Raw genomic sequence first — 27653 nt, 5'->3', positions numbered from 1 at the left:
ATACTGACCTACACAAAGAACAACTACATCACTACAGATTATAACAGACCTTTGCATGCCGGTGAGCTAACCAAGATGCCAAGTTAATTACAAGTGCCATGTGGTTATCTAACTATAGGACTGAAGGAAACTTCACTTTTCAATCATCCCCAAATTTTCTTCAGGATAAAGTCCAAACTCTAAGAGCCACTGGCCACTTCTTATATCTCCATGTGTATGTTGATTTTCATTTAAAGATGACAGGTTGAGCATAGAAGTTTTTCCTTTTCATTTCAAGCGTTTAGAAATGAGAGAAGATATATAGTAAAAACATAGCTGCAGGCAAAAACCAGAAAGGGAGTTCTTCCTATACCTAGAATAGAAAAGTATCCTTAGAAGAAGGACCAAGTAAAAACCTACAGCAGCAAGCAAGGCTAAATCCCTGCCGCCCTAAAGGAACAGAGGCTGAAGTCGGGCCCAACAGGAGGGGATAGGATCCTGGTGTCTATGGAGGCCAGAGGCTGGACAAGTGCCCCCTGCCTTAAAATGGCATTTATGTTCAGAGGTTCTTGAATCTCTGAAAGGGCTCCAGCCCAAATGGCCACACAGGCCTGGTGAGAGCCATTACCCGGATGGACCCTCTGACTGCCCAGGACATTCTTGTGACCACACCACCAGGAGTCTCTCATGACCCAGGACACTTGCAGGAGAGAACCTTTCAACCAAGATCGAAGGACCCACAGAAACCATCCCCTAAAAGCAGCACACCAGCTTAACACATATAAGAACTTAACTCCAAAGAAATATAAATCAACTAGGGAAAACAGAAAATGACACTTTAGGGTTGTTTTTTTTTTAATGATCGATGTGATAAAAGAACTTGCAGTTGTAAGAGTCAATGATCTTGAGAAAGAGCTAATTAGGAACATTAGAAATTAAAATATATTTAAAAATTTAAAACTCAGTAGTGAAATGGAAGAGTTAGACACACTAGAGAAAAAATAAAGTGGAAAATGGAGCTGAAGAAATCATGCAAGTAGATAAAGTGGAAGACGGAGCTGAAGAAATCATGCTAATTCATAAAGTGGAAGATGGAGCTGAAGAAATCATGCAAATGCTCCCAAAGACATAAAAATGCCAAAGACGTGAAAGAAGAAGCTAGGAGTGTGGAGGCTGGACCTAAAAGCTCCTGTGCAGGTCCAGTGGGGTCTGGAAAGATGGAACAGTAATGTTGACTGAGACAGTTGCCAGTAATATTCCTGATCCAGAGAAAGTAGTTCTTAGACTGAAAATAGTACTGACTGGGAAGCAGGATGTTTAAAGAAGATCCACAAGCAGACATTTTCTAATGGAATTTCAGAATATCAGATATAATGAGAGAATCTACCTTCATCTCGAGACATTTTCAACTCACACTTTCTACTGCGCCAATGTCGACATGCTCACAATTTCCTGAAAATACTGCATTCACCAATGCCTTGATGCCCTTGCAATCCTCCTAGCTTGAATGTTCTTCTTTTATCTCTTTTATCTTGGCTAGGGGGTTCTTTTCTCAAAGAATTCTTTCTGGAATTCCCCCTACTTTTTATTCTGCAGTCTCCTTAAATATTAGCATGCCAGGTCCTGATGCCCTCAGCCCTGTCAGTGCTGCAGTGTGGTCATTTTTCAGCCTTGGTTCCATTGCTCTGTGAGATTCTTAAGGTCAGCTATAAGGTCTTTCATTTGTGATTCTTCAGGGCTCAGCCTGACTCCTGAACATGGCAGTCACCCGTGCTTGTCACCACCTCAAAGGGTTTTTGGAATGCATCAGGCTGTTAAGTCAGTAACTCAGATAGCACTTGACCATGTGAGCAAGCCGTCAAGGTCCAGAGAGGCCAGTGGTGATGGTTTTGAGGAGGCAGAGCTGATTACTGACACAATCAAGTGTCTTGGCTTGGGCGGAGCACTTTGTATAGTGTATATCATAATGCCGCCGTCACAAGCTGTCCCTATGTAAGTCGTGTAAGATTTTCAAGTATGTTTTAAAAACAGAGGAAGTAATAGTTTTTTAAAAATAAAACACATTTTTGGACTTCCCTGGTGGCGCAGTGGTTAAGAAGCCACGCTTCCAATGCAGGGGGCACGGGTTCGATCCCTGGTCGGGGACGTTCCGCGTGCCACGCGGCGCAGCCAAAAAAAAAACAAAAATATTTTTTTTTGGATGAACTCCCAGTCATTAGTGAAAAGAAAATTTTTCATAAAGTGAATAAATTGGCTTTTCATAGTTTACCCAAAGTTTGTTGAAATGGCAGTCTTTCATTCTTTTCTTATTAGACATGTGGATAACCAAAATGCGGAGCTAGAATCATCCCTGAATAATGGTGTTTACTTAGATAAAATTTAGTTTTAATATGATTATTTTCTGACCATATACTTGAGTGTCTCTGAAATTTTTATTCTTTTTTCTTTTTAAATTTTATTTATTGTATTTTAATTGAAATATATTTGACATAAAACATTGTGTAAGTTTAAGGTGTACAACATGTTGATTTGATACATTTATATATTACAATACGATTGCCTTTGTAGGGTTAGCTAACACCCTCTATAAGGTCACATAATTATCTTTTTTTTGGTAGGAATAATTAAGATCTAGTCTCTAAACAGGTTTGATGTTTATAATATAGTATTGTCTATAATCACTGTACTGTGCACTTACTTATTGACTAGTTGCAAGTATACTTCTTTTTTTTTTATTGTGATATTCACTTTATTGTTTAAATCTTATCTATCCTGACTGATTTTTTTTTAACATCTTTATTGGAGTATAATTGCTTTACAGTGGTGTGTTAGTTTCTGCTTTATAACAAAGTGAATCAGTTATACATATACATATGTTCCCATATCTCTTCCCTCTTGCGTCTCCCTCCCTCCCATCTTCCCTATCCCACCCCTCTAGGTGGTCACAAAGCACCGAGCTGATCTCCCTGTGCTATGCGGCTGCTTCCCACTAGCTAGCTATTTTACATTTGGTAGTGTATATATGTCCATGCCACTCTCTCACCCTGTCACATCTTACCCCTCCCCCTCCCCATATCCTCAAGTCCATTCTCTAGCTTTTATTAGACCGTTGTCTAGTAATCTTTAAAATTTTCATTTATTGTCTGTCTTCCATACTGAAATGCATTGTGTTTGAAGCGGTGTGTCTTTTTTCGGGGCTGCTTCAATTACAGATAGGAAGGTCCTAGAGGGAAGAACTTGGTTTGGTTTTAACATGTTTTGATCAGCCCCTGGGAGAGCTCCACATAAAATCAGGTCTAACAAGAAGGCCACCTTGAACCTTATCATTCTGTAAATTTCAAAAGACTTTTACACACATTAATCCTATTTGATATGCAAGAAATCAGTGTGCAACGTTTCTGAGAATTTCAGTAATCTGTCACATCCAGGGAGGCCAAAAGAAAGAAACCATAGGAGATGTAACAAAATCTACGCGCTAGAATCCTAGAAGAAGCTTTGGAGATTTCATTCAGAGATTCTATATTCTTATTTCATTATGTACTATAACAAAAATTCTTTCTGTTTTCCCAACCTGCCACAGATTTTGAAACAAAGTTGAAAGAGGCAAAGGGTACTGTTGAGGGCAAGTATTGTGACAGCCCAAGAAGTGAAGGTGGCTCAACAGCCAGAAATTGAGGAGAGAAACAGACATAACCAAACATCAAAATGTAAAAACATACTGATCTGAAACCACCTCACATAGGATGCACACAGACCGCCACACCTTAATTAGCACTGAGGATACCCCACACAGCAGCCCAACACAAAATGGAAGAAATGAGGACCTGAATCTTCAGGAAAAGTACCACAACAGCTGGCATCTTTTATTTAAGAGGGAGGGATCATAAATAAACATTCTAGGTAAATGATGTACATCAGAAATGGTTAAGATAAAGAGTTTCTTATTATTATTATAAAAGAAGTGAAGGTGGTTTGGTGTTCTGTGGGTTTAATCTGCTTAGTCTCACAGGTCAGATGCCCAAAGAGCCCTTTGTCTTTTCAAAGTAGATGAATGGATTTTTGTGCCATTGGAGAGAACGTCTTCTGAGGCAGATCTAAAACCCCAGACACTTCAACCTCAGGAAACAGAATAAAAGCTGCCAGGTTCCTAAAGTCTCCCCGCTGGGGCCCTTAGCTAAACATTGCCTCTTGGGATGGATGTTCAAGTCTTATCCCAGGTGCTCACTCCCAAGCCTGGTGATCCAGGTAAGGGAGGGCAAAATCTGGTAGTTTGCACACAGAATTTGGGGCGTGATTCTATCTGAAGAACTAATCCCCGACCCAAAGGCAGCCAGGGACAAGTGAGGCACATGGAGAATAAATACCTAAGGAATGTGTTAGTTGTCTTTGAATTTTCATCATCCAACATGTTATCTGCAGTTGGCGTTATAAATGCTTAATGAATGACTGGTTACATAAAAAGTTGAGATCCTTTCCTTCTTGACTATTCCCGCCTTATTGCTCATCAGTCAGTTTTGAAACAACTGTTTACCTTCATATCTAAGAAGTACGATCATTCTTGTTTTGCAGGCAGAGGGGGCGTAATGATGCCATTTTACTGAACTGTGATTTCCCCTTACCATAGTTTTTGATAGCTTAGCTAAAAACAGAAAGCATGCTTTTGTGCAGCACTTACTTATAGAAATTATGTTTTATATACCATATATACTATTTCTGAATGGCAATCAGAATGTTTTATAGTCCTCTTTTTTTTTTTTTTACCAAAAAATAAAATTTTTGACCATTTGCCTCGTTCTTTTCTAGCGGAAGATAACAGTCTGTCTCAAAAGAAGAAGGTGACTGTGGAAGATCTCTTCAGTGAAGATTTCAAAATTCATGATCCCGAGGCTAAGTGGATAAGTGGTGAGTCCCGAGTCCTGAGTGCATGTGAGAAAGCACTTTCCCACTCTCTGCCACGTTTTGAGAGTTTGGGTTTCGTAGTTTGCCTTTCACCTTCTCTCTCTGGCTGTAGACGCGGACCCTCAGAGCTCTTGCTGTGATGACCATCTTATTATCAGTCTACGAAAATGTGTATCTGGTAAAATCAGGCTGCTTCTTCATGAGAAATGGGTCCTCCGTGTCGCCTCCCTGAATCGTAATTTCTCAGACGGACATGTGAGCTGTTGCTAAGCAACAGGGCAGGGAGAGACACAGCTGAGCCTTCCTCCTTTCCCCATGTTCTTCATTCCCTTTTGTACTCCTCTTGCTTTCACGCCAACTAGATACAAGGGCCAAAGGGAACGAAAAGGTTTCTTCTAGAATGCTGTCTAATGAAAGACACAGCGGAGCCTCGTGCATAGATGCAGATAAATTAATTTTCCTCTTGAACTTTAATCTGGATGAAATCTTCTTTGGGCTGATTTTTTTAAACAATAAAGCAAAATAGAACTGGTGGCAAAAGGCAGTATGTTTATAATGCATGTTTTGGTTCAAAACAGTCTATTTCCTGTAGTTGGGTCTGAAATAATTTTTAGAGTGCAGTCCTGGGAGGAAAGATGTAAATGACTGCTCCCCATCTTCTGCAGGCTTTGCTGCATCCCTCTTGTGTAGTCTGGTCCTAGAACCTCTGCTGCTATCTCCATGGATATTGTTTGCGTTTAGTCTTAGCCTCAGTGGGATGCACTTGAAAATTAATCCTCAGGTCAAAGAACCTTTGTAGTGGAATGCTAGAGGTCTAGTTCACATCCTGGCTTCTATAGTAAATGAGGCCCAGAGAGGTTAAGTGAATTTTCTGTGGTCACAGAGCTAGTTAGTGACACAGCTGTGGCTGGAAGCCTGTCTCCTTACTTCCCCTTTTGTGCTCTTTCCACTACTGTTTTGTTGAGTGACACCATGTGATTATGTTTTCTTGCTGTCAGACTCCTTTGAAATGCTTCTTATGCTTCACAAACTCTTTTTTTTTTTTTAATAAATTTATTTATTTTTGGCTGTGTTGGGTCTTTGTTGCTGTGCACGGACTTTCTCTAGTTGCAGCGAGCGGGGGCTACTCTTCGTTGCAGTGTGTAGACCTCTCACCGCGGTGGCTTCTCTTGTTGCGGAGCACGGGCTCTAGGCACACGAGCTCAGTAGTTGTGGCTCGTGGGCTCTAGAGCGCAGGCTCAGTAGTTGCGGTGTACGGGCTTAGTTGCTCCGCGGCATGTGGGATCTTCCCGGACCAGGGCTTGAACCCGTGTCCCCTGCCTCGGCAGGCGGATTCTTAACCACTGCGCCACCAGGGAAGCCCCCACAAACTCTTGAAAATCAACCAGTATTGACTTTTTGCCTTTAGTCTCCCACTAGGGCAGTAGCTTCTCCTTTGTCCCGCACTATGGCTTAGGTATTAATTTCTGATCCTTAGATTCACTTATTTAAAAATTAAAGAAGTAGCTGAATCTCAGAGGGAATGTATTTTATAAGACGGAAATGGGGAGAAATGAGAGCAGTGTATTGTGAATGCCAGTGGGGGGCACATGGAAATCCAAAACATAGACAGAGCCAAGGTCTTTGTTATTTGACTGAGGAAGTAATTTTACCTTTGGTTTTGAGGGGGACTTAGCATCTGCTTCCTGTTTGTATTTACCCGTTGTGGAGGAAGGAGGTAAGCATGGATAGTGTGCTCTGGGCCTGATCTTGGGAATAAAAGATGATTACTCTCAAGGAGCACAAAGTCATTCTGGAGACAAAACAGGGAGTGGCCAAAGGCAGTCGTGAAACAAAGTGCAGGAAGGATGTGATTTCCTCATTCTTCCTGAGAAGGAGTTTCAAAGATGGTGCATAAACTTGGTCTCAAAGGTATAGGGTTCAGAGCAGGTCAGAGGGGGCCCTGCAAAGACTCCATGAGGTGCTAAAATAATATAGGGAAATCTTTATATTAGGGTGCCCATGGTCTCAGACTTGGCCTAAACCAGCTAGCTTTCCCTGTGCAAAAAATTTAAAAAGTGTAAGCAGAGATCTGGAGGCCCAGGGGCACCTAAGTTTCTGCAGGAACCCGTGTTGGTTACTGTTGAAAGGTGTTTGTATCTCATGAGCTAATTTATGCTGCAGATGCGTAGAGCTGGTTCTGAGATGTGCTGGCTTTCTGGACAGAGGAAGCCAGCCAAGATTTTGTTATATCCACAAAGTTGGGCGTTAATACCAGCAGTTGAGAAGTGGCCTTGTGTCCCAGCAGAAAATGCCCAGGCTCTCTGTTTTAGCAGGTTAAGTCTACTCATAAGACCACCTGTGGTTCAAATAAACATGACTTTGGTGTCCAGGAGCTTTCTTAAGTGGATTCTTCCTTTGTAAATGTAAGCACAGTGTGAAGTTTTATTGCAAATTAACCAGGTGGTCAGGTCTCCCCAGAGACCAGGCACTGTCAAGAATGTGAGGGACCATAACTGGTTTCCCCGTACCCTTTTAGCTGCCGCCCTCCAACTGTTCTTTCACTTATTCCTCTTCCTGATCAGTCCCTTTCTTCTTGCTCCCTGAAGATGTAATAGCTTAAAGTGGATGAAGTAACTGTCGTGATTAACTGTGCCTTCATAATGGATTTTTACAAATACCACAAAGAATTCATTAATTTTTTCCATTACAAGTCTAAATGTGAAGATCCACAGAAAGACTACTGTACATTCATAGGATTATCAAATGTTGTGGAGCTGAGATGAGCTTTAGAAATTATCAGAACATTAATTCATTCAATTAGTGATTATTGAGTGTCTACAATGTAGCAGGCAAATTGCCCATGGACCCCCAAAATGCAAGCATTTTTTTTTGCCTCTGGAACAGTTTCCCTGTGGCAGACTTGGAGTCACCACCCACCACCACCACCACCATCTACCACCATCATCACTACGGCAACCTCATTTTTCTCCTCTTCTTCCTCCTTTCTCCTCTGTCTGTGCCTCCTCCCCTTCTTCTTCCTTAACTGTCACTATCACCACCACCACCATCATCATCACTGTCACCACCACCACCATCATCATCACAGTCACCATCATCACATCATCATCACCATCATCATCATCACATCATTATCACCACCACCACCACCATCATCATTGTCACCACCACCATCATCATCATCACAGTCACCATCATCACATCATCATCACCATCACCATCATCATCATCACATCATCATCACCATCACCACCATCATCACCACCATCATCACCATCATCACCATCACCACCATCATCATCACAATCACCATCATCACATCATCATCACCATCATCATCATCATCACCATCATCACCACCATCATCACCATCACCACATCATCATCACCATCACCATCATCATCACATCATTATCACCACCACCACCACCACCATCATCATTGTCACCACCACCATCATCATCATCACAGTCACCATCATCACATCATCATCACCATCACCACCATCATCATCACCATCATCACCATCATCATCACCATCATCATCATCATCATCATCATCATCATATCATATCATCATATCATCATCACCATCATCACCACCATCATCACCCCACCACCACCATCATCATCATTGTCACCACCACCATCATCATCATCACAGTCACCATCATCACATCATCATCACCATCACCACCATCACCATCACCATTACCATCAACTACTGAGGGTTTCCCATATCTTAAGCTGTCTACTAAGTGCTTTGCACAAACTAAATCATTTAATTCTCACAACTACCATTATTCACATTTTACGGATGAGGAAACTGAGCCAAGGGTGTTTAAATGACTTGATCAACATCACACAGTTAATAAGTAGCAAAATTCAGACTTGAACCTAGGTCTCTCTGGTTTCTGTAAACTGCTACATCATATAGAATCGAAGCCCCCTGTCTCCAGCCAATTTCTCTCACAACCTCACTGGTTATATTGTGTGTTTTAAGCAAGGCTATAGGTTGTAAGTATTTCAGAATTGCCATTCCTTAAATTTTCTATTGTAGTATCCGTTATTCTCATGGTGCCTATGTTGAACTAACAAAATACCCAAGTGATCAAGAAAAATGGGGTAATTCCCCACAGAGAAAGAGACTTGGCTTTTTTAGTGCATATTAACTACTAAAGTTAACAAATGTATCTTGGGTTTAATATTGGAGTTAATAGTCTAGAACTAAATATGCTTTATTTACCAGGGGAAAATGGGTTGGGTTGGAGTTAAATTTCTCCTCACCCATTTTTATACTAGAGACAATTTTTTGATCTACCTTTTCTGAAAATGATTGGTGTAACAGTCTTCAAATTCTCTAACGTCCAAAAGCTCTTGTAGACTTCCCTCACATATTTGTTGCAACCCCTGGGTCAAGTCAGATGAGGTGTGTAGAGCAGTAGAACTGACAACATCTGAACTCCCTCGGCGCTCACTCTGAACTCCCTCCTACAAAGGAAGAGGCATACACTTCCTGAAATTGCCCAGGGTGTAGCCTCACCGCATATTTGCTTAGTTGAGTAAATTCTTCTGTCTTGTATAAGTGACCACATTGGACTTCTCAACCTTTTGGATCGTTTAATGTGCCGTGCTGGGATTCTGAGATATGAGGTAGCCGCTGTGATGAGGTCTTTTGGTTACTTCAGACACTTAAGTCCATTTATGTCCATGGACCAGTCTTCCTGGGCTGTCTTGTCCCCTCTTTTGCAACTCCTAGATGATGGATCATTTCAGACCTTCTCCTCTCTCCTTAATTTTCTCCAACCTTCTTCCCATCCTACTTCTCATCTAAAACTACCAGAAGAAAGCTTAAGAATACTCTCACCATCACATCTCCTTACCCACCACCATCTGCACCTGCCATGCGCTCTGCCCCTCCCCCAGCCTGTAACCACAGATGACCTGTCTGCGCTCCATCTACAAAACTCAGAGGTGAACTTGCTTCACTTACTTGAGGAATAATTGTAGCAAATGTCTCCTTTCTTCTCTAAGTGTTCATTTTTTAATCTCTGTGTCAGATTATTCCCATCATCAGGCAGATATGCTCTTATTTGTCTCACCGAAACACACACACAAAGCTTAGCGTGACTCCACCTTCCCCACTGGGCACTGCCCAATTTCTTGTTCTCCTTTGCAGCTTGAAACAGTTGTCTCTCTGTGACATCTCAGATTACTCTTCTCCAGTTCTTGCTAAGCCCACTCTAGTTAGGCTTTCACCCCCAGCACTCCCTGACTCTCCTCTTGTCAAGGTCACCAATAACCTCCAGGTTGCTAAATTCCATGGTCACGTCTCAGACCTCATCTTAATCTAATGATCAGCAGCATTTGACACAATTGATTACTCCCTCTACCTGCACCAACTTTCTCACTTGACCTATAGGTCATCACATTCTCTTGGTTTTATTTCTGCCTCATGGGCAGCTCCTTCTCAGACGCCTGTGCTGGTTCTCGCTCTTCTCTCCGACTTTTGATGTTGGTGGGCCCGGAACTCAGTCTTCATCCTCACCTTTTGGTATCTACACTCATTCCGTCTGTGCTTTCATCTAGTCTCATGGCTCAAAATACTCACCTACCAATGACTCCTAGCTTATTCTCCAGACCAGACCTCTCTCCTGAAGTTCTCAGATGTCTCATAGACATCACAACCCTAACTCTAGTATCGCCAAATCTGAGTTCTTGATCTACCTCCCCACCCAAAACAAACAAACAAAAAAAACAAACCCACCTGCTCTAGGCACAGCCTCTTCCAATTCAGCTGATGAGAAATTTATTCTTCTGGCAGAACAGGCTGAAAAACTTGGAGTCATCGTTTACTTTGCTCTTTTTCTTGTACTTCATATCTAATCCACCAAGAACTTCTGCCAGCTCCGCCTTCAGAATACTCAGAGCCCATCTTAGATTCAGTCAGACACTGCTGACTGCCATTGGCATATTTGTCAGCTGGTTCATCTGAAGGATACAGGACTGGAGACAGGCGTGGCAGCAGACACGACCAGGAGCCGTGCTCCTCAGTGGACCCTCAGGTAATGGCTCTGGTGCAAGCAGAAGGGGTCACTCACATGGGTGGAGTGTTTATGTTTCCACCTTTAGATGTCTGAAGTCCTCAGGCCTCTGTACACTCATTCAGTCCCATGACTCTAGTTACTGTCTATATGCCACTGAGTTTCAGTTCTGCAGCTCCAGCTCAAACGCTCTTCTGAGTGTGTTGTGTGTGTGTGTCTCACTGACTGATTTACATGTCCACCAGGATGTCTTGTGGACACTTCAAGTTCACGTGTCCAGGACTCATCTCCCCGCCCCCAGTCTCCTGTCACAGAACTTTCCCTGGCTTTCCACTGCTCTCAGGAGGGGTGTGCAGCCCCGGCCCTGGGCACTCTCTGTTTCTCAGACTCTCTGAGATCAGTCCCCTTACTTTTCCTGCCTTGTCCCTTATGTGTCCCCAGTTTTCTCTTGCTCTGGACTGACTTGAACTTCTTTGATGGCTTCTGAAGTCCGTCTTCTTTTTCCCTCAGGCTGGTTCTCACAGGATGTTCTTTCTGCCCAGAACACCCCTCTTCTCTATTCCACTCTCATCCCTCCTCAGCACCACCCCTACAGTTTATCGTTTTCCTTTGATCTCTCTCTAATTCTCACTCCCGCTGCCGGCTTTTCTCTGCTGCCTAGCTCTTCTAGATTCAGGCTCTGATGCATCCTGGACTTTACCTTTTGTTACACACATTAAATATAATTATTTACTCAACACCTGTCTTTCCTTCCATGTAAACACCACAAAAATAGGATTTGCCTCTCTTTATTTACCATGGTGTTCGCAGCACCTAGCAAAGTACCCGGTCTGTGGCCATCTGCTGGCGCTGCTTGAACATTTTCTCATTTGCTACTTAACCTAGTTTTGGAGGCTTCCCTGGCAGTCCAGTGGTTAGGACTCCGCGCTTTCACTGACAAAGGTCTGGGTTCAATCCCTGGTCGGGGAACTAAGATCCCACAAGCCACATGGCGCGCCCCTCTCCCGCCCGCAGTAAAAAAACCAACCTACTTTTAAAGATAAGGAAGCTTACGGACATGCTATTTTACACAGAATGGTTGGAAATGCTTTCTGATGAAGTTGATCTAAGCAGAGACCGGAATGTGAGAAGCGTGCAGATAAGCTCTCTGGGGGAGGGCGTTCCAGGCCGCCTGGAGCAACAGCCACAGAGGCGCCGGGGCAGGAGCCCGCGTGGACTCTCCGTGAACAGTGTCCAGCCAGAGAGAGAGCCATCGATGAGCGCAGAGGGGAAGGTGGGACCAGCTCAGGCAGGTTCTTGGGAGAGGAGGGTAGCCAGTGAGGAAGGGATAGCACTTAGAGAAACCGGAGTTGAGTTGGAACTGAAGGTTTTAGAGTAGTGGAATGGCGCAGTGGGAGCTTGGGCTTAACTGCCGTATCAAATATTTTTATTGTATCTGAATTACGTATTTACTATAGTAAGTTAGAAAAGAGATGAAGGCTATTTTAAAGGATGAAAATAAATCCCCTGTAGTTCCGTCAACTAGAAATCACCACCATTCCATTTTCATATTTATCCTTTTAGATAACATAATATGTGGGACAACGCTAACTATATTTATCACATGGGGAAAAGTTTATAACACATATCATAAACATATTTCCTTGATCATTTTAATGTCTTCAGAGGCTCTCAGTACGTAAATGTGCCTTAATTTGGTCAGTCTTCAGAGACTGAAAGTTTTGGCTGTGAGTGGAAACAAAGTGACAGATGTGACAAGGCACCATGAACAACGGAAAATGAATAGGGTGTGCTGGCTGTGTAGAAGGGGGGGATGGGAAGACGAGCGGCAAGGATGCCGCGGAGGTGGTAGCCTGGTGAACCAGGACCACCGCTCCAGTGATGTGAGTCAGCTTCTGTGATTAGATACAGAGTTCAGAGCAGAGGGTGATGAAGGGTCGCCCAGTGGAACGTTCTTTAAGTATTGAGAACTGGGCATGATGCTCGGCGAGGGGTGGGAGCCACTTGGAGACGTGGAAAGCGTGCATCGCTGAGGCGCTGCTTACACTTGGGGGGCGGGGAGTGGGCTGAGGAGGTGGCCTCAGAGAAGACCTGGGAGAGGACGATGCAGGAGAGCTAGTGCTCGGCTGACTTTGTGATGGCAGGCGGAGGACACGGCAATGAGAAGAGGCCCCTCGGCGGCTGCAAACCCCTACCTGCGCCAGGAGCACGTTTTCTGCAAGTCTCTTGTACAATCTAACCCATGTTTGGGGTTTGTTTCCCCTAATGAGACTAGTTTATACGGCAACTACCCTCTTACTAACCCTGTTTCAGACTATAATGGGGGGAAGGCGAATTCCAGAAACAGGGCGTGATATTTGTATATAAACGGCTTTTTGCTTTCCCTTCATCGCACTTGCCAACAACAGAAAAATGGTCTCCTCTGTATCTATGGCATCAGTCATTCTGCACAGGTGGTTTGATGCCGCAGCACCTGGGGAGACTCCTGGGCAACACACGTTCTCAAGAAGTGTATTTGCTTTTGCAGATTCTCTCTTGGGAAGACAGCCTAGACTGAAATTTGGCAACGGGCTGATGAGCCCCATGCCCTGTGCTCTGGGCAAGGCGAGGCCACCTGCCCCTTTCCGGGACCCGCTTTCCCCTGCCCAGTATCTTCAGGAGGCAGGCAGGCCCGGGGCTGGATTAGCTTGTCTGCAAGCTCCAGGCAAGGCCTGGCCTCCCAGCCTGCTCTCTCCTCAGCTTCAGTGGAGCGTGGTGAAAGCCCACGGTGGCCTCTGGCTCCAGAATCTCTCGACTCTTGTCTGCTGATTCTCACTTCCATTAATCCAGGCGCCTGTGAGCAAAGAGCCCTCTCTGTCTCTCGGACGCTATGTGAGAGATACTGTAAAATTGGAGAAAATTGCTTCCTTTGAATGTAGGAAAATAACAGCTGGCTGGTTGATCCTGGAAAAGTATATGTTTTAGAAGGTAAAATTGGAGATAGTGCACAGGGCTCAAAGCAGCTTGATTTCCATATTTGCTTTCTCTTCTTCTAGGTTGTTATTCTGAAAAACCAGATAGATTTTTTTTTTCCTAAAGCTCAGGGGGTTAGATGGAGGTGGAATTCGAGTTTAAAATGGTTTGGGTATTTCTGCTGTTTTTGAAGGCCACATTTTTTCAATGAAAACCATTAAGTCTTAGAATTGCAGAGAGTCAGAAAGTTCCCTGGGGGTTATTCGGCACTGCCTGTACCGATCGGCCAGCAGTCACTGAAAAGGAATGCCCAGAAAGGACAGGTTTCAAAGAGTGAAAATGTTCTTCCGTGGCTCGGTGTGTGGAAGGAGATAATAATAGTAATCATTTGAAGTCATTACATAAAATGCACATCGAAGAGCATCACCGGGTCTTATTAAAGCCCCTGAGAAACAGATGAAATGTAATTAGAGTACATGTTCGGGTCAAGCACCAATTTATTGAATACTTTCTCTCGCTTCTATTGTAGTTTTCGAGGTTTCCCCCTTTCCTCGGGAGGAGAGAAACCCAGCCATCTGGCGTGAGGCCAGTTACGTCTTAGTGCAGTAAAGCCCACCCCCACCACGGCTCCTGTATCCGCAGACCAAGACAGTTCCCCAGCTGCCTCTCTGCGTCCTTCTGCCTTCTTCCTCGTGCATCTCCCATATTTCCAGTATCTGAGCTAAACCGATTATCTGCTAACTGTCCTGCGAGGTTTTCTATTGGAGTTACCGGCAGGAAACAATCAAAAGAGGGTAGGATTTAGTGCCCGGGGCAGTAGAAGCGATAATAGCAGTGTGTAACAAATGAGAACAGTAGCTACGTTCAGTAACTTAATGCCTTTGTCTGCTCTCTGTGTATGTGTGTGTGTATGTGTGTGTGTGAGTGAGTGTGAGTGTGCTTTTATTCAACAATTCTGTGCTTCAGAAGCTCTCATTTGCTCTTTATGGCTTGATCCAAAATAAATCCTCTCTGGCTTTTCCCAAGGAGAAGTAGTTGCTCCCTCCGCCAGGAGAAGTAGCTGCTCCCTCCGCCAGGCTGTGGTAGAACTCTGTAAAACGTCCATCAGGGCATCACCTGGAGCATCGTCTTAGGGCCCCCAGCCTTGGGACGCAGCCCACTCTGCAAGGCTGGACCTGCTTCACCAGCAGCTAAAGGAGCGTCTGGGGCAGAGGGGGGCCAGGCTGGTTCTTCCCTTTCCAAGGGGCGTGGACACTATGTGAACATCACACTCTTTGTTTTTGGTCTTCTGTCTGAGGGGGGCCCTTCAGTCCCTTAAATGACTGCAGCACCCAGGCCCTGCTGCTTGTAGTAATTCCTGGTTTGAGGAGTTGCATCTCTGCAGGCTGAGCTGGGCCGACACTCTCCCAGCAAAGAGAGCCGTGTTCTGAATCTTTTCATCACTTTACAGCTGGCAAGTGCCGCTTCTGTGGGAATTTAGATACAACCTCTGTCTTTATTGAATTGAATGCAGACCTTTGGCAGGAGCGAAGAGTGAAATCCCATTTCAACCTTGTTTGCATTTCAAAGGGACAGGCTTTTTTTTTTTTGGATCTAGGAAAACACACACACACACACACACACACACACACACACTCACACATGCACCCATATATTTTTTTTCTTGAGGAAAGAGATCTCAAGTGAGATTGACATGTTGTGTTTCATCCTCAGTGAGGTGGAGAGACAGTTTTCAGAATGTTCTATGGCTGTTCCAGGGCTTCAAGGCTGGTCAGGGCTTTTCCTGAGCATCCCGCCCACATCACTCAGGGTGCACCCTGAGGTACCACATGCCACTGAAGGAGATCCGCCTTCAAGACTCGGTCAGAGTGCAGGGCAGGTTGTCCTCCCAACAGTGGAATGTCAAGGGTACTTTCACCCCCGCAGCGCACAGCCCAGGACTCACAAGTTTTGTTTTATTTTACTTTTCATCCAGATCGAGGGAGCCTGTGAAGTTACATAAGTCCTAACTTTTCTGCAGCTGTTGAGCCCAGGGGTGAGATTCCTCTGTGTCTAGAATGCTCTTTTAAAAGCAAATCGGGAAGTTGTATTATTTAGAGACTCTGCATCCTTGAGTGCAGTGACCCTCACACAAGCACTGACTTTTTCATTTATTGTTTCAATTAAATTATCTGACCAAGCCCTTAACCACATCAGCCTACTAGAGGCTAATTAATGATCACTGACACCTTTTCAAACGTTGATCACCTTCTTAATTAATAAAAAATGAATCACTTGATCTCTTCCATAAATGAGTGTAATCCCTGATGACCCATCAATCCTGTGCCCATGGCATATCTAATTTTGTGTTCAGGTGTTTGTTTGCATCTCTGCCTTGCCCTTGACAGCAAGCTTCTTAAGGCCGTAAGCATGTTGTTGTGACTGTCCTATTTCCCTCATAGGGCAGAGTGTCTGGCATGTGATAAAGTTTCTGTAAATATTACTTGACTGAATGAATGACTCAGGGGTCGGGCAGATCGAGTATTCATGGACGAGGACTCTGGGTAAATGAATTTCTGGTTGACTGAAGGACAACCAGGTTCTTTATTTGTGGTGACTCTTGGCATTGTAAGAAATCACACGTAACGTGTGTAATGATAAAGATGTATCCAATTCTATTTTCCTGCTCTAATAGGGAGACTCTAATGGATGGTAGAGACAGCTCCTGATACTGGAGGTGTTCACCCCTCATAATTTTTATCCTTGCCATTTATTGATTATATGCAAAATGTGCCAGAAGCTGTGATAAGTCCTTTACATGCACTGTTGGAACCCAGGTCCTACAGAAAGTGGTGGCCTTTTCTTTTCTTTTACTATTTTTTTATTTTTAAAAATTTTTATTGGAGTAGAGTTGATTTACGATGTTGTGTGAGTTTCAGGTGTACAGCAAAGTGAATCAGTTATATGTATACATGTATACACTCTTCTTTAGATTCTTTTCCCATCTAGGTCATTACAGAGGATTGAGTAGGGTTCCCTGTGCTGTACAGCAGGTCCTTATTGGTTATCTGTTTTACATATAGTAGTGTGTGTGTGTGTTAATCCCAGTCTCCCAATTCGTTCCTCCCCTCCCTTACCCCCTGGTGACCATAAGCTTGTTTTCTACATCTGTGCCTCTACTTCTGTTTTGTAGATAAGCTCACTTGTCTGGTGGCCTTTTCAGTACTTTGTTGTGTTTTCTGGCTTCTTCGCAGACTGACCCCCGCCTCACTGTCCGTCCTGTGCTCTGCTGCGTCCCCCGTGCTGACGAGCCTCTCTCGCCTCCACTCTGTCCCCTGCACGGACGCTCACTCCCCTGTCCTCGCAAACTGAAGGACACAAAGCTGCTTAATGGCAGACTTTCAGGCAGGGTTGGGGGTCAGGGAGGAGAACACTTACACACCCCGGAAGATGGAGCAGCTTAGGGGTGGCCGTTGCCCCTCCCTCTTCTGAAGGCCCCTTGGCGTCCCTGCCTCGGAGAATTCGCAGTGCCTCCTTTCTCCCGCTTGCTTAGAGGGCTTCCCCAAACCCAGTGGCCTTGCTCTGCTGCTGCCGCTTCCATCGCAGAACCTCTGAACTCACCCTCACTGCCCTGCACAGATGCCCAGAGCGACAGGGTGCCGGCAGGGGCTGGGCACATCAGTCAGAGCTGCCTGCAAAGTTAGCGTGAACCTCCTGTTCCCAGTTTAAATGTCTCGGGGGCCTCCTGGGCAAACCGAATGGCCGGTGTCCTGTGCTGTCTTTGCAAGCTGGGGATCTTCCAGAAGGAGGCGTTCTGAGTGCCGGGGTAGATCCTTCTAATATCTGGTGGCTTGCAAGTGGTTGATATGGAATTCACCTTTTTTCTTGTCTCTTCTTATATCTTATTGGAGCAGAAATAGGGGGAGTTTATACAAATAGACATGTTGGCAGCTGGATTTTTTTTTTTTTATGTATAGCTGATTTACAATATTGTGTTAGTTTCTGTTATACAGCAAAGTGACTCAGTTATACACATATATACATTCTTTTTTAATATTCTTTTCCATTATAGCTTATCCCAGGGTACTGAGTATAGTTCCCTGTGCTATACAGTAGGACCTTGTTGTTTATCCATCCTGTATGTAATAGTTCGCATCCGCTCATCCTAAACTCCCAATCCATCCCGCCCCAGTGCCCCCACCGCTGGCAACCACAAGTCTGTTCTCTATGTCCGTGAGTCCATTTCTGTTTCGTAGATAAGTTCATTTGTGTCATATTTTAGATTCCACATATAAGTGATATCATATGGTATTTGTCTTTCTCTGTCTGACTTCACTTCGTATGATAATCTCTAGGTCCATCCACGTTGCTGCAAATGGCATTTTTCATTCTTTTTTATGGCTAATATTCTGTTGTGTATATATACCACATCTTTATCCATTCATCTGTCGATGGACATGTAGGTTGTTTCTATGTCTTGGCTATTGTGAATAGTGCTGCTATGAACATAGGGGCGCATGTATCTTTTTGAATTAGAGTTTTGTCCAGATATGGCATCTGGATTTTTTTTTTTAATGCTCAGCAGGTTTGGGGCTTTTATAAAGGTCCAGATTTCCAACCTAAGGGCCAACCTCACATCTGCTGCTTCAGACCCAACACCCTGAAGTCCCAGCAGGGACTGTCTCTTGGGTCACAGTCTTCTCTTCTGTGTTCAGACTCTTTACTTCTCTGAATATCCTGGGCTCCTCCACAATCTCCATCCCCAGAGAAAACAGCAAACAACTTGTTTATGCAGCATCATTATGCAGATGACTTAGCTGTGCTCAGCAACCCCCTCTCTGAGTTCCTGCCTCGGTTGCCAGTCAGCCTTTCTCAATAACAGCTAAAAAGCCAAATTAAGGAGTTTTTCCAAAGTAAAGACAGAGTTCTGGGACTTCTACGCTTTGCAAAGCAAGGAACTGAAAAGTGACTTCATTTTGTTAATTTCTCCCAGGTCAGACCCTTAGATGGGCTTTCATCCCCACCAAAAGTAAAGGGGAAATAGAACAAACCTCAGAAATGACAATGTAGCAGAATGCTTCCTAGTAACACTAGTGTTACAGATAAGGATCTGTAACCTCTAGGATCAGAGAGGTTCAGTCACTTGCCCTGGGTCACACAGCTCGTGAGTAGCAGAGCTGGTCTTTTTAAGGGTTCTGTTTGACTTACACTGAAAATACCTTCTGAGGGTTCTGAGAACTTGCCCAGAGTTCAGTGGAAAGTCTGTTTACTACATACAAGAGCACTGATAGAGTCATTGTGAGGTTGAATCCTTACGTACAGTGGGAGTCTGGACGTGTCTGTGAAGCACAAGACGGTGTCCCCTGGGCAGTTTCTTTTCCCCTTGGGCTCTCTCAGGATCACCCAGCTCACTAGGTGGCCCGTGGCCTCGTCCAGTGCATACAGCACCCCCCTTGCTGCTGGTCTCATGTGAGCCTGGCATCCTGGGGGGTCACAGCAGAAGTGCCGGGTATGGGGGGACCGGGTTATCAGCGCCCCCCCCCCACCCGGCTCTGCAGGGCAGCCAGGTGGAGTCTGAGCTCTGCTTCCTCCACCAGGTCATGTGCTTCCTTTTGCGGTTTGACTTGTTTTCTCTGTTAGCTTCTCAGCCTCCACTCAAACACCTCCAGGCACCAGATACTTTCCTTAAGACACTTGTGATCTGCAAAGACAAATGTCTAAGAAACAAACAGATAAACCTCACAAGAATAGTGTTGCTGGATAATTATTTTTAGGACTGACTTTTGTGTTTTTGTTTCCAATCTGACATTTTGCTAGTAGATTTGCAGTAAATCCAGGCTAGTTACTTGGGGGTTGATAAGTTCCACGTCAGGAATTCTAAAGGACAGATGTATACAGATCCTGCCCATTTGCTGTCTTGTTCTCACCTCTGGTAACAGGGATTGTAGAGCAATAACCAGAGGTCAGGAATGCATCTTAGAAGTCATTGTAGCTATTTGATACCTTGTTCGCATTGCCTCGGAAATGAGACCCGTGCAATCTGCCTGTGAATATACACCAGCAGTGGGCACAGGGCGTGCTGTGGGCAGCTAGTGACAAGGCAGCTTTCTGGCTGAAATCAGAGGGGTAGGTGGCAACATAGTGTAATACCAGCCTTTCCGGGGGTGTTGTCTTTGCCGACTTTCTTCTCAGTGACTCCTCACATGAAAATAGGGTTTTACTGAACATAAAATGCCTAGGTTGGTGTTCATCCTTAAACCACATTGTTGGGTTTTTAAAACTTAATTTGGCATTAAGAGCCCCAAGTAAGTCAGGTTAAATAAGCAAATGGATTGCAAATAAGAGTCTGCTCATTTACCAGATGATGGACATGAGAAACAATGACCACGTCAGCACCTCTCTGAGTTCTTCTTTAAGCGAAGAAAAGCCTTTCTTCCTGATGCCCGAATCCCATGGACAGGACTAGAATAAGTCATTAAGTGCCTAAGAGGACATGCAGTGTATTAAAGGCTAAAAAGCACTTTCCATTTCACTTGACTCTCAGGTAAACCCGTGCTCTCCTTTACCCTTCCCATCATCTTCCTTTGCCTTTAGAGCCTCAGATTCGCCCAGGATCTTTGCCTCTCCCTCTTTTGAATCAGCACTCAACAGCAGGGTTTAGAAGAAGAATAAGGACTCCTCCACCTTACCTCATCCCCCCGCCATCTGACACGTGTCCTTGATGAACAGGGAAAATGAATAGGACCAGGGAGCAAGGTCATGCTCTAATTTTAATTTGGGAGCTTGAGTTTTAAATTAACACTGCTGACTGTGAGTGTTGGATGTTTATTCTAGGTACTGTGGAATGCCCCAGACATAAGCAGGGGGATTGTGATTTGGGGCTCCCAAGCAAAAAATGGCAATCTCCCTTTCTCTGCTTGTTTATGGCCTTAGCAAATCTTCTACTAATGTGTCTTTTCCTGACTTTCCTTCTGGATAGTAACTTAGTCTCTTGAAGTGATTTATTTCCAGCCGCACTAGCGCAAGGGTTCATTCCATCATGGCACCAAACAAGACTAAGTCTCCAGGGACCAAACTACATAAAACAATGAAAACAGGTAAAGCAGCGTCCTTGAATAGTACTCAGCCATAAAAAGGAATGAAACTGTGCCATTTGCAGAGGTGTGGATGGACCTGGAGACTGTCCTACAGAGGAAGTAAGTCAGACAGAGACAAACAGATGTCGTTTATTAACGCATATATGTGGAATCTAGAAAAATGGTACAGATGAACCGATGTGCAAAGCACAAATAGAAACACAGACGTCAAGAACAAACGTATGGATACCAAGGGGGAAAGGGGAGGTGGGATGGATTGGAAGATTGGAATTGACATATATACACTGCTGATACTATGTATAAAATAGATAACTAATGAGAAGCTACTGTATAGCACAGGGAACCCTACTTAATGCACTGTGGTGACCTAAATGGGAAGGAAATCTAAAAAAGAGGGGATGTATGTATAGGTATAGCTGATTCACTTCGCTGTACAGCAGAAACTGACACACACTGGAAAGCAGCTGCACTCCAATAGAAACACAGCCAAGCAGCATCCTTGGAGCATCGCCCATTCACCTTACAAATATTATTAAGCGTCTGCTAGGTGCCTGGAGCTCTGGTTAGTTAGATGACTCAGGCTCATAAAGAGATAGATGGAAGGCGTTGTTTGTACCTTGTATGTAGAACATAAGGCATGTTGTAAATGTTAACTTACAAAGCATCGGTTACTTTTATTTGCTTGATTATTCCGGGGCTGTATCCCCGCACCTCGTGCAGTGCCCAGGAAGTGTTAGTGAAATGAATGCATAGAGTGAAATAAGTGAATTCACACCGTTTTGTTCCAGAAAAGATTGGGAGCAGGTCCATGCAAACATCAGGTAGCAATATAAGAGCCCAACAACCACAAAAGGGAAATACTGGGAAAGTTGAGATAAGTATATGTTGATTTTATAGGAACTTCAAAGGAATAAAAATTCTCTGTGGAGTGAGACAGCCAAAGGGGCCCCTCCTTCTTGCCTCCACCTCCACCCTCATTCTTGTCCTTGTCCTCCATCTGGCTGGACACCGCACCAGATGTTACGTGTACATTAGCTCATTTGATATTCACAGCAGTTCCTTGTGGCTGCTGGTGTCTCCATTTTACATACGAGAAAACTGAGGCTTAGAGACGTTGATGAATCATCTGAGTCCCATGGCCAGTGTCACAGCAGAGCAGATGACTTCAGGTTTGTCTCTCTCCAAAACCTGTTATGTGGACCCTACACCTGCTACAGGGAGCTGGTCCTGTAAGCAGGATGAAGATCTTGTTCTCCTTTTCCCCTTTCCTTTTGCATCTGAGGCTTTGTCAGAAGGTCAGCTGTAAAACCCTCTTAGGGGTGAGACTCGTTTGAGACTGTCCCGTAAGATGTGGCCCACAGTCAGGAAATGGCCTTTCACCAGCCAGTTAAAATCCGTGCAGCTCCTGTATCTGGCTTTTAGCCAAGGCCCAGTGACCCCAGTTTGCAGGCTAACCTGAGATTCCGCTGGAAGATAGTGCTTCTTATATGGCTAGGGTTCACAGGAGCAATCACTGCAGTTCAGTATGGGACCTTTCAGAGGAGTCATCCGACCTGAGGACAGTGACCCCCAGGGCTGTTGCAGGGGCCGCATCTGAGGTAGAACCAGATCTTTCTGAGGCTCAGCTTCAATCCTTTCTCAGGCCTTCATGGTGCTTTTGGGACAAGTGAGATTTTAGTGAATGAAATATAGTTGGGTGAGAGTCATTTTACAAGAGGACAAAATGATAACATGAATCCAAATCTCAGTCAGAACTTGTGTCATCTGTAAGCACAGATGCGGGACTTTCCACGCTTCAGGGAACTGGGCACCGGGGCCAGACACACCATCCAAGGTCTCCGGGGAAATTCTATTCAACTTGACATGAAACAGTTGAGGCTTGCTGGCCCATCGTTTTGTTTAGAGATGTAGAAGACGGGACTGAAATATTTGGGTTGACTTTGCTCTGAAATTGACTTTCTTTATCTTTTGAATGCCTAGAGAGATTAAAATAGTTATAATATGATGACAGTCATCTTACATAAATGAAAATGCCATTTGATGATGTGAAATCTTGCTAGTTTTAAGAAATACAAATGCCTGGAGTAGTTCATTTACACTAAATTGGCTTTCTTGAACTGTGTAATTATTTTTAATTTTTAAAAGAATTCCGGATGAGAAGTGCTATTTCTGGCATTTCACATGTGTCATACTGTGATTGCTAAGCCTCTGTATAGAGATGCAAGCACGGAGTTGTTTTCTGTGCCAGGGGATACATCGTGGATCAGTAAGAACCACGTGGCATTCGTCGATCCCTCCCGATATGGAGCTGCTGGGCGTCTCCAAGACACCGTAGAATGTGGGAGGAGACAAGAGCCAGGAGCACCATCTGGCAGACTTCCTAACTCCCTTCCACGGAAAGCGTGAAGCCAGGGAGGCCGGATGATTTCTCCAGTTTATACGTCAGGCCTCGTGGTTCCCAGTCCAGGGTTTTCCCATCACTCCTCTAAAACAATCAGTTTCACTCCAGTCATTCATCCATTCGGTCAGAAATGGAAAAAATGGTGTGAAGAAAAATAAAGACCTAGTCCTGCCCTCAGGAAGATTAGGGGGAAATTGAGAGAAATAGCTAAATGATGTAAGGAACCACGAGTGCTTCCCCAAGACACAGAGTGTAGTGAGGGTACATAGAAAGGACATCGAGAGAATATACAAGCTTCTTGCCGTAGGGGCTCAGAGAGTCTCTTGGGGTGACACTTGGACCAAAGGGACATTTCAACATTACCAGGACTTTGTCAAGGAAAAATGCTTGGTGGTATAAGGTGAGAGGAGGGAATTTTGTTAATATTGCAGGAAAAAAAGGACAAGAAAAGAGACGTGGCTTGTGGAGAGCTGACCTAGGAACACTGGGGCGACTGGTGGAGTCAAGGGGTAAGTGGGTGGGGGTCAGACGGACCGCGAGGGCCTCTCTGCAGGCTGCTCCTCTGAGCAGGGGGACCCGTGGTGGCCTCTGGATGGCGACACCTGCCCTGTTTTACTGCCTGGATCACAAGGGCGGAGAGTAGACGTAGGCTAGGAAAAGGACGCGTATATATGCTTTTATGAATCACTTTCTTCATTCAGAGTCCTTCGCAGGGCACGGTGGGGACAGGAGGATGGCTTAAGCAAAGTCTGCCTCCTTTAATAAGCTCCGAAGCCAACAGGGATGGTGAGTCATACACACAAATGGCCGTGTATGTACCTGGATGGGGACAGGGGAAGAGGAGGAAGAAATCCCTGAGCATTGGGCCAACAGTACATCTAGTAAGGGCTCATTGGAGCTGATTTCTGCAGGCCCTTGTTAATGAGCATTAAATAAATTCCTGCTGGAGTAGAGTACATCTCCTCCACCTTGATTCAACAATAGGGAATACCCAAGCCAGAGTACGTATTTGTAACAGACAATTTACTGGGCAAAGTCTTACATTTTTTTAAGGAAGAATCTCTTAAGATTTGAGGATTTCACCAATAGTATATACCTTAATTTTTAACGATGTGCCCACGATATGTTTTTAAGAGTTTTTTTCTCTCTAAAATAAACACTGGCAAACAATTTATTTCAGTAAAAATACAAACGTAAGTGGACCTCTTAAATGCATTAAACATAATCCTTTTTCTCAGTGTCTGGGCCTGCAAATTTCCTGTCTAGAAGGAATGAATTAATTTCTGAAAAGCAGCATGAAGATGTTACGAACATTAAAGCTATGAGAATTCACTTAATGTAATTAACTTGACCCGAAAGGGGAATCTGGGAGCCCAGGGATTTAAGGTTTTTACTAGATGAGAATATCCCATTACCAGGTATCATCTATTTATCCCATAATTTCCAGCATTTCTACTGGGAAATGTCCCCTGAGCACTGAGAAGGAATCGCACATGTGGAGAGACCAGAAGGAGAGTTGGGCTCCCTTCTGTCCAGGGCAGGAGTGGAGCTTTGACTCTGTTATACGCTTTGTAGGGGCCCCTCTAACAGGAAGGGGAAAGGGTCCCTTAGATCCGATCCATCATCAGTACCCAGGCAGTGCTGCGGAGCCGGACCAGCCTCCCTCGTGGTCCTGCAGGAGCTCGGAGTGCCAGCCGGGAAGAAGCTAGAAGCCTGCCTCTGTGTCACATCAAAAACTAGAAACGTCCACCCACCACCCAATATTCTTTAAATGTCCAGGGTAGATCACCCCTGCATGATGGTAGCTAAGGAATTTTGGATTTGTTTTTAATTGTTCAAGCCTGTATTACTTTGAAAGAAAATGTGTTCCCCATCTTCAGGGAAGTCGCATTCTAGTTCATTTGGGCATTTATTCACTCAACCAACACTGTGCGGAGGACCTACTATGTGTCAGGCACTGTTCTGGACACCAAGGATGAAGGTGAAGCCAGCTCCCTCTCTCAGGGAGCTTACTTTATAGTTCGGAGGATGGTATTTCTCAGAGCTCAAAGCCTGGGAGCGCGGAGAAGAACCTTCATGATCTTGTAGCCCGGCCTCTCCTTTTACAGATTAAACAACTAGGATAGCCTGTCCAGGCAGCACGTCTTCTAATTTGACCTGTATCTGCTGAGAGAATTTTTAACCTGGAGTTGCGACTGAGGGACGAAGGGCAGGTGGGGAGGTCTGTCCTCAAGAACAGGAATGGGAATAGAACTGTCTACATAAGATCATCATCCACAGAAGGACGTTCGCAGTATGGCATTAAATTGAAAAAAAAAATGAAAATAGCATAAAATATACCCATTTTTCTTAAAAAGAATCTATATTTCCTACATATACTTAAGAGGGGAAAATCTGAAAGAGAGTAGAACAACAGAGTGTCAGCAACTTATATCTCCTGGAATCAGCCTTATGGGTGCTTTTCTCCTTTCTGTTACTTACCTCCTTGTCCCACCCCTGACCACTGGACACCACCCCCCAATCTTACTTTACACCAAAACCCAGCCAGCTCACCCCACGAGGTCACATGGGTCTTCCTGCTCAGCTGGGCGATGGGGAGAGGGTGGATTGTGTCTCTCTCATGGTAACAAGAAACAGAAGACGCAGTCTGGAAGGAGCTCTGTGTTCAGGGAAAGGTGTGAAACAGAAGCATGGAAGAGAATAGTCTCAGAGAATAGTGTCAGCCTCTCTCTATGTAGTTACAGAAGACGTCAGACCTGACATGTGACTCAAGTGAGATAGAGATCAGAAGAGAGCCCTCTGAAAACTTCGAAGTTCAGAAGGAGTTGAGAACTCAAAAAAAATGGAACCAGAGTGAATTACTCAGACTGATTTTGGCTTAACCAACTTAAAAATTAATTCTCCTCACATGCAGGACACCAGAGATAGATGGTTTGTGGCTGGTGTCACTGCCCAAAGATTGTCATCGAGAGTGCCAGCTCCTTTCAGAGCAGAGTTTCTCAGCCTTGATACTGTTGACATTTGGACCGTGTAATTCTTTGTGTGGGGCCGTCCCATGTACTGTAGGTTATCTAGCAGCATCCCTGGCTTCCATCCACTAAGATGCCATTAGCACCCCATCAAAAATGCCTCCAGACGTTGCCTAATGTCCCCTGGGGTGTAAAGTCACCCCCGCTCACCCCCTTTGAGAACCACTACTGTAGATCCCTGATCTGCCATCCGTAACATGCGGCTTTTATCTTCAGATGCTTTAAAAAAGAAAAGCAGGCGGTTAAGTTTGTTGGAGAGTAACCACTTTACAGAAGACGCAATAGCCGTCTGCACTGGACTTGGCTGTGTGACTGCGCTGTCTTCTTGCATGGAAGCGCAGGAGGGGGGTATTCTTTTTTTTTTAATTTTATTGACGTACAGTTGATTTACAGTGTTGTGTTAATTTCTGCTGTACAGCAAAGTTACTCAGTTATGCACATATATATTCTTTTTCATATTCTTTTCCATTATGGTTTATCACAGGATAGTGAATGTAGTTCCCTGTGCTGTACAATAGGACCTTGTTGTTTATCCATCCAACATACAATAGTTTGCATCTACTAACCCCAAACTCCCACTCCATCCCTCCCCCACCCCCCCATAGGAGGGGAGTATTTTTAGCTGAACATATTGAATCCCGAGACAAAACTGAGATTCCTGTAGTAAAGAGGAGGAGGCAGGGTGGACCCTGGGCGGGCATCTGGCAGCGTGGACCACAGGAGGTCAGAGGGGAAGGGTAAACAAGTGCACGAACCCACAAGGGCCCTTGCGGTGCTGTACGCTCTCTGGAGCTCCACGTCCCCGCCCTCTAGGACCGCAGGGTGTCTGTGAGCCCCGCAGCAGCCCATCCCCGAAGAAACCAGGCTCTTGTTTATATTTAGCACCGGGTTTAACCTGACCACCGGGAGGAGAGTTGTGGGTCCGTTTGTGTGCGCGTCACAGTTGTCACGACCGCCACGTCGTGGATGTGGAGGCAGCAGCTGGGCGCTGGCATGGAGCGGCATAACGGGCCATCACTTAAGTCTCTTCATTGGTTTTCATCTTAGTAGCTAGAAAATCAGTTTTAGAATGTGTCCTTCATCCTTTAGAACACCAGACCCTTTCGCTTATTTTTACTTTTTTAACAAAAAGTGCCAATCCCGTATACAGTTAGAGAGTGGTCAACCCCACGTCCCCCCACCTTAAATTCAGTGATTAACAAGCCCATCCTCGTTTCAACTGTACCCTACGAACACCCCCCACGCACAACTATTTTGAAAGAAATCCCATACG

At 44.7% G+C, this 27653-nt stretch overlaps 1 protein-coding gene across 4 annotated transcripts in view; it reads left to right on the top strand.

Moving 5' to 3' along the window:
- Window positions 1–27653, top strand: part of DPP6 (dipeptidyl peptidase like 6) — a 977175-nt gene that overhangs the window by 565472 nt on the left and 384050 nt on the right. For all 4 annotated transcript variants that reach the window (XM_007165456.2, XM_057550287.1, XM_007165455.3 and 1 more), the window contains exon 3: window positions 4783–4881. In XM_007165456.2, the coding sequence (XP_007165518.1) occupies window positions 4783–4881 (99 nt within the window). The remainder of the gene's footprint in view (window positions 1–4782; window positions 4882–27653) is intronic.

The sequence above is a fragment of the Balaenoptera acutorostrata genome, chromosome 7 (genome assembly GCF_949987535.1).
Source record: "Balaenoptera acutorostrata chromosome 7, mBalAcu1.1, whole genome shotgun sequence".
NCBI classification, from domain to species: domain Eukaryota; kingdom Metazoa; phylum Chordata; class Mammalia; order Artiodactyla; family Balaenopteridae; genus Balaenoptera; species Balaenoptera acutorostrata.
The sequence above is the reverse complement of the archived record's forward strand: the minus strand, read 5'-3'. Positions and strand labels throughout refer to the sequence as shown.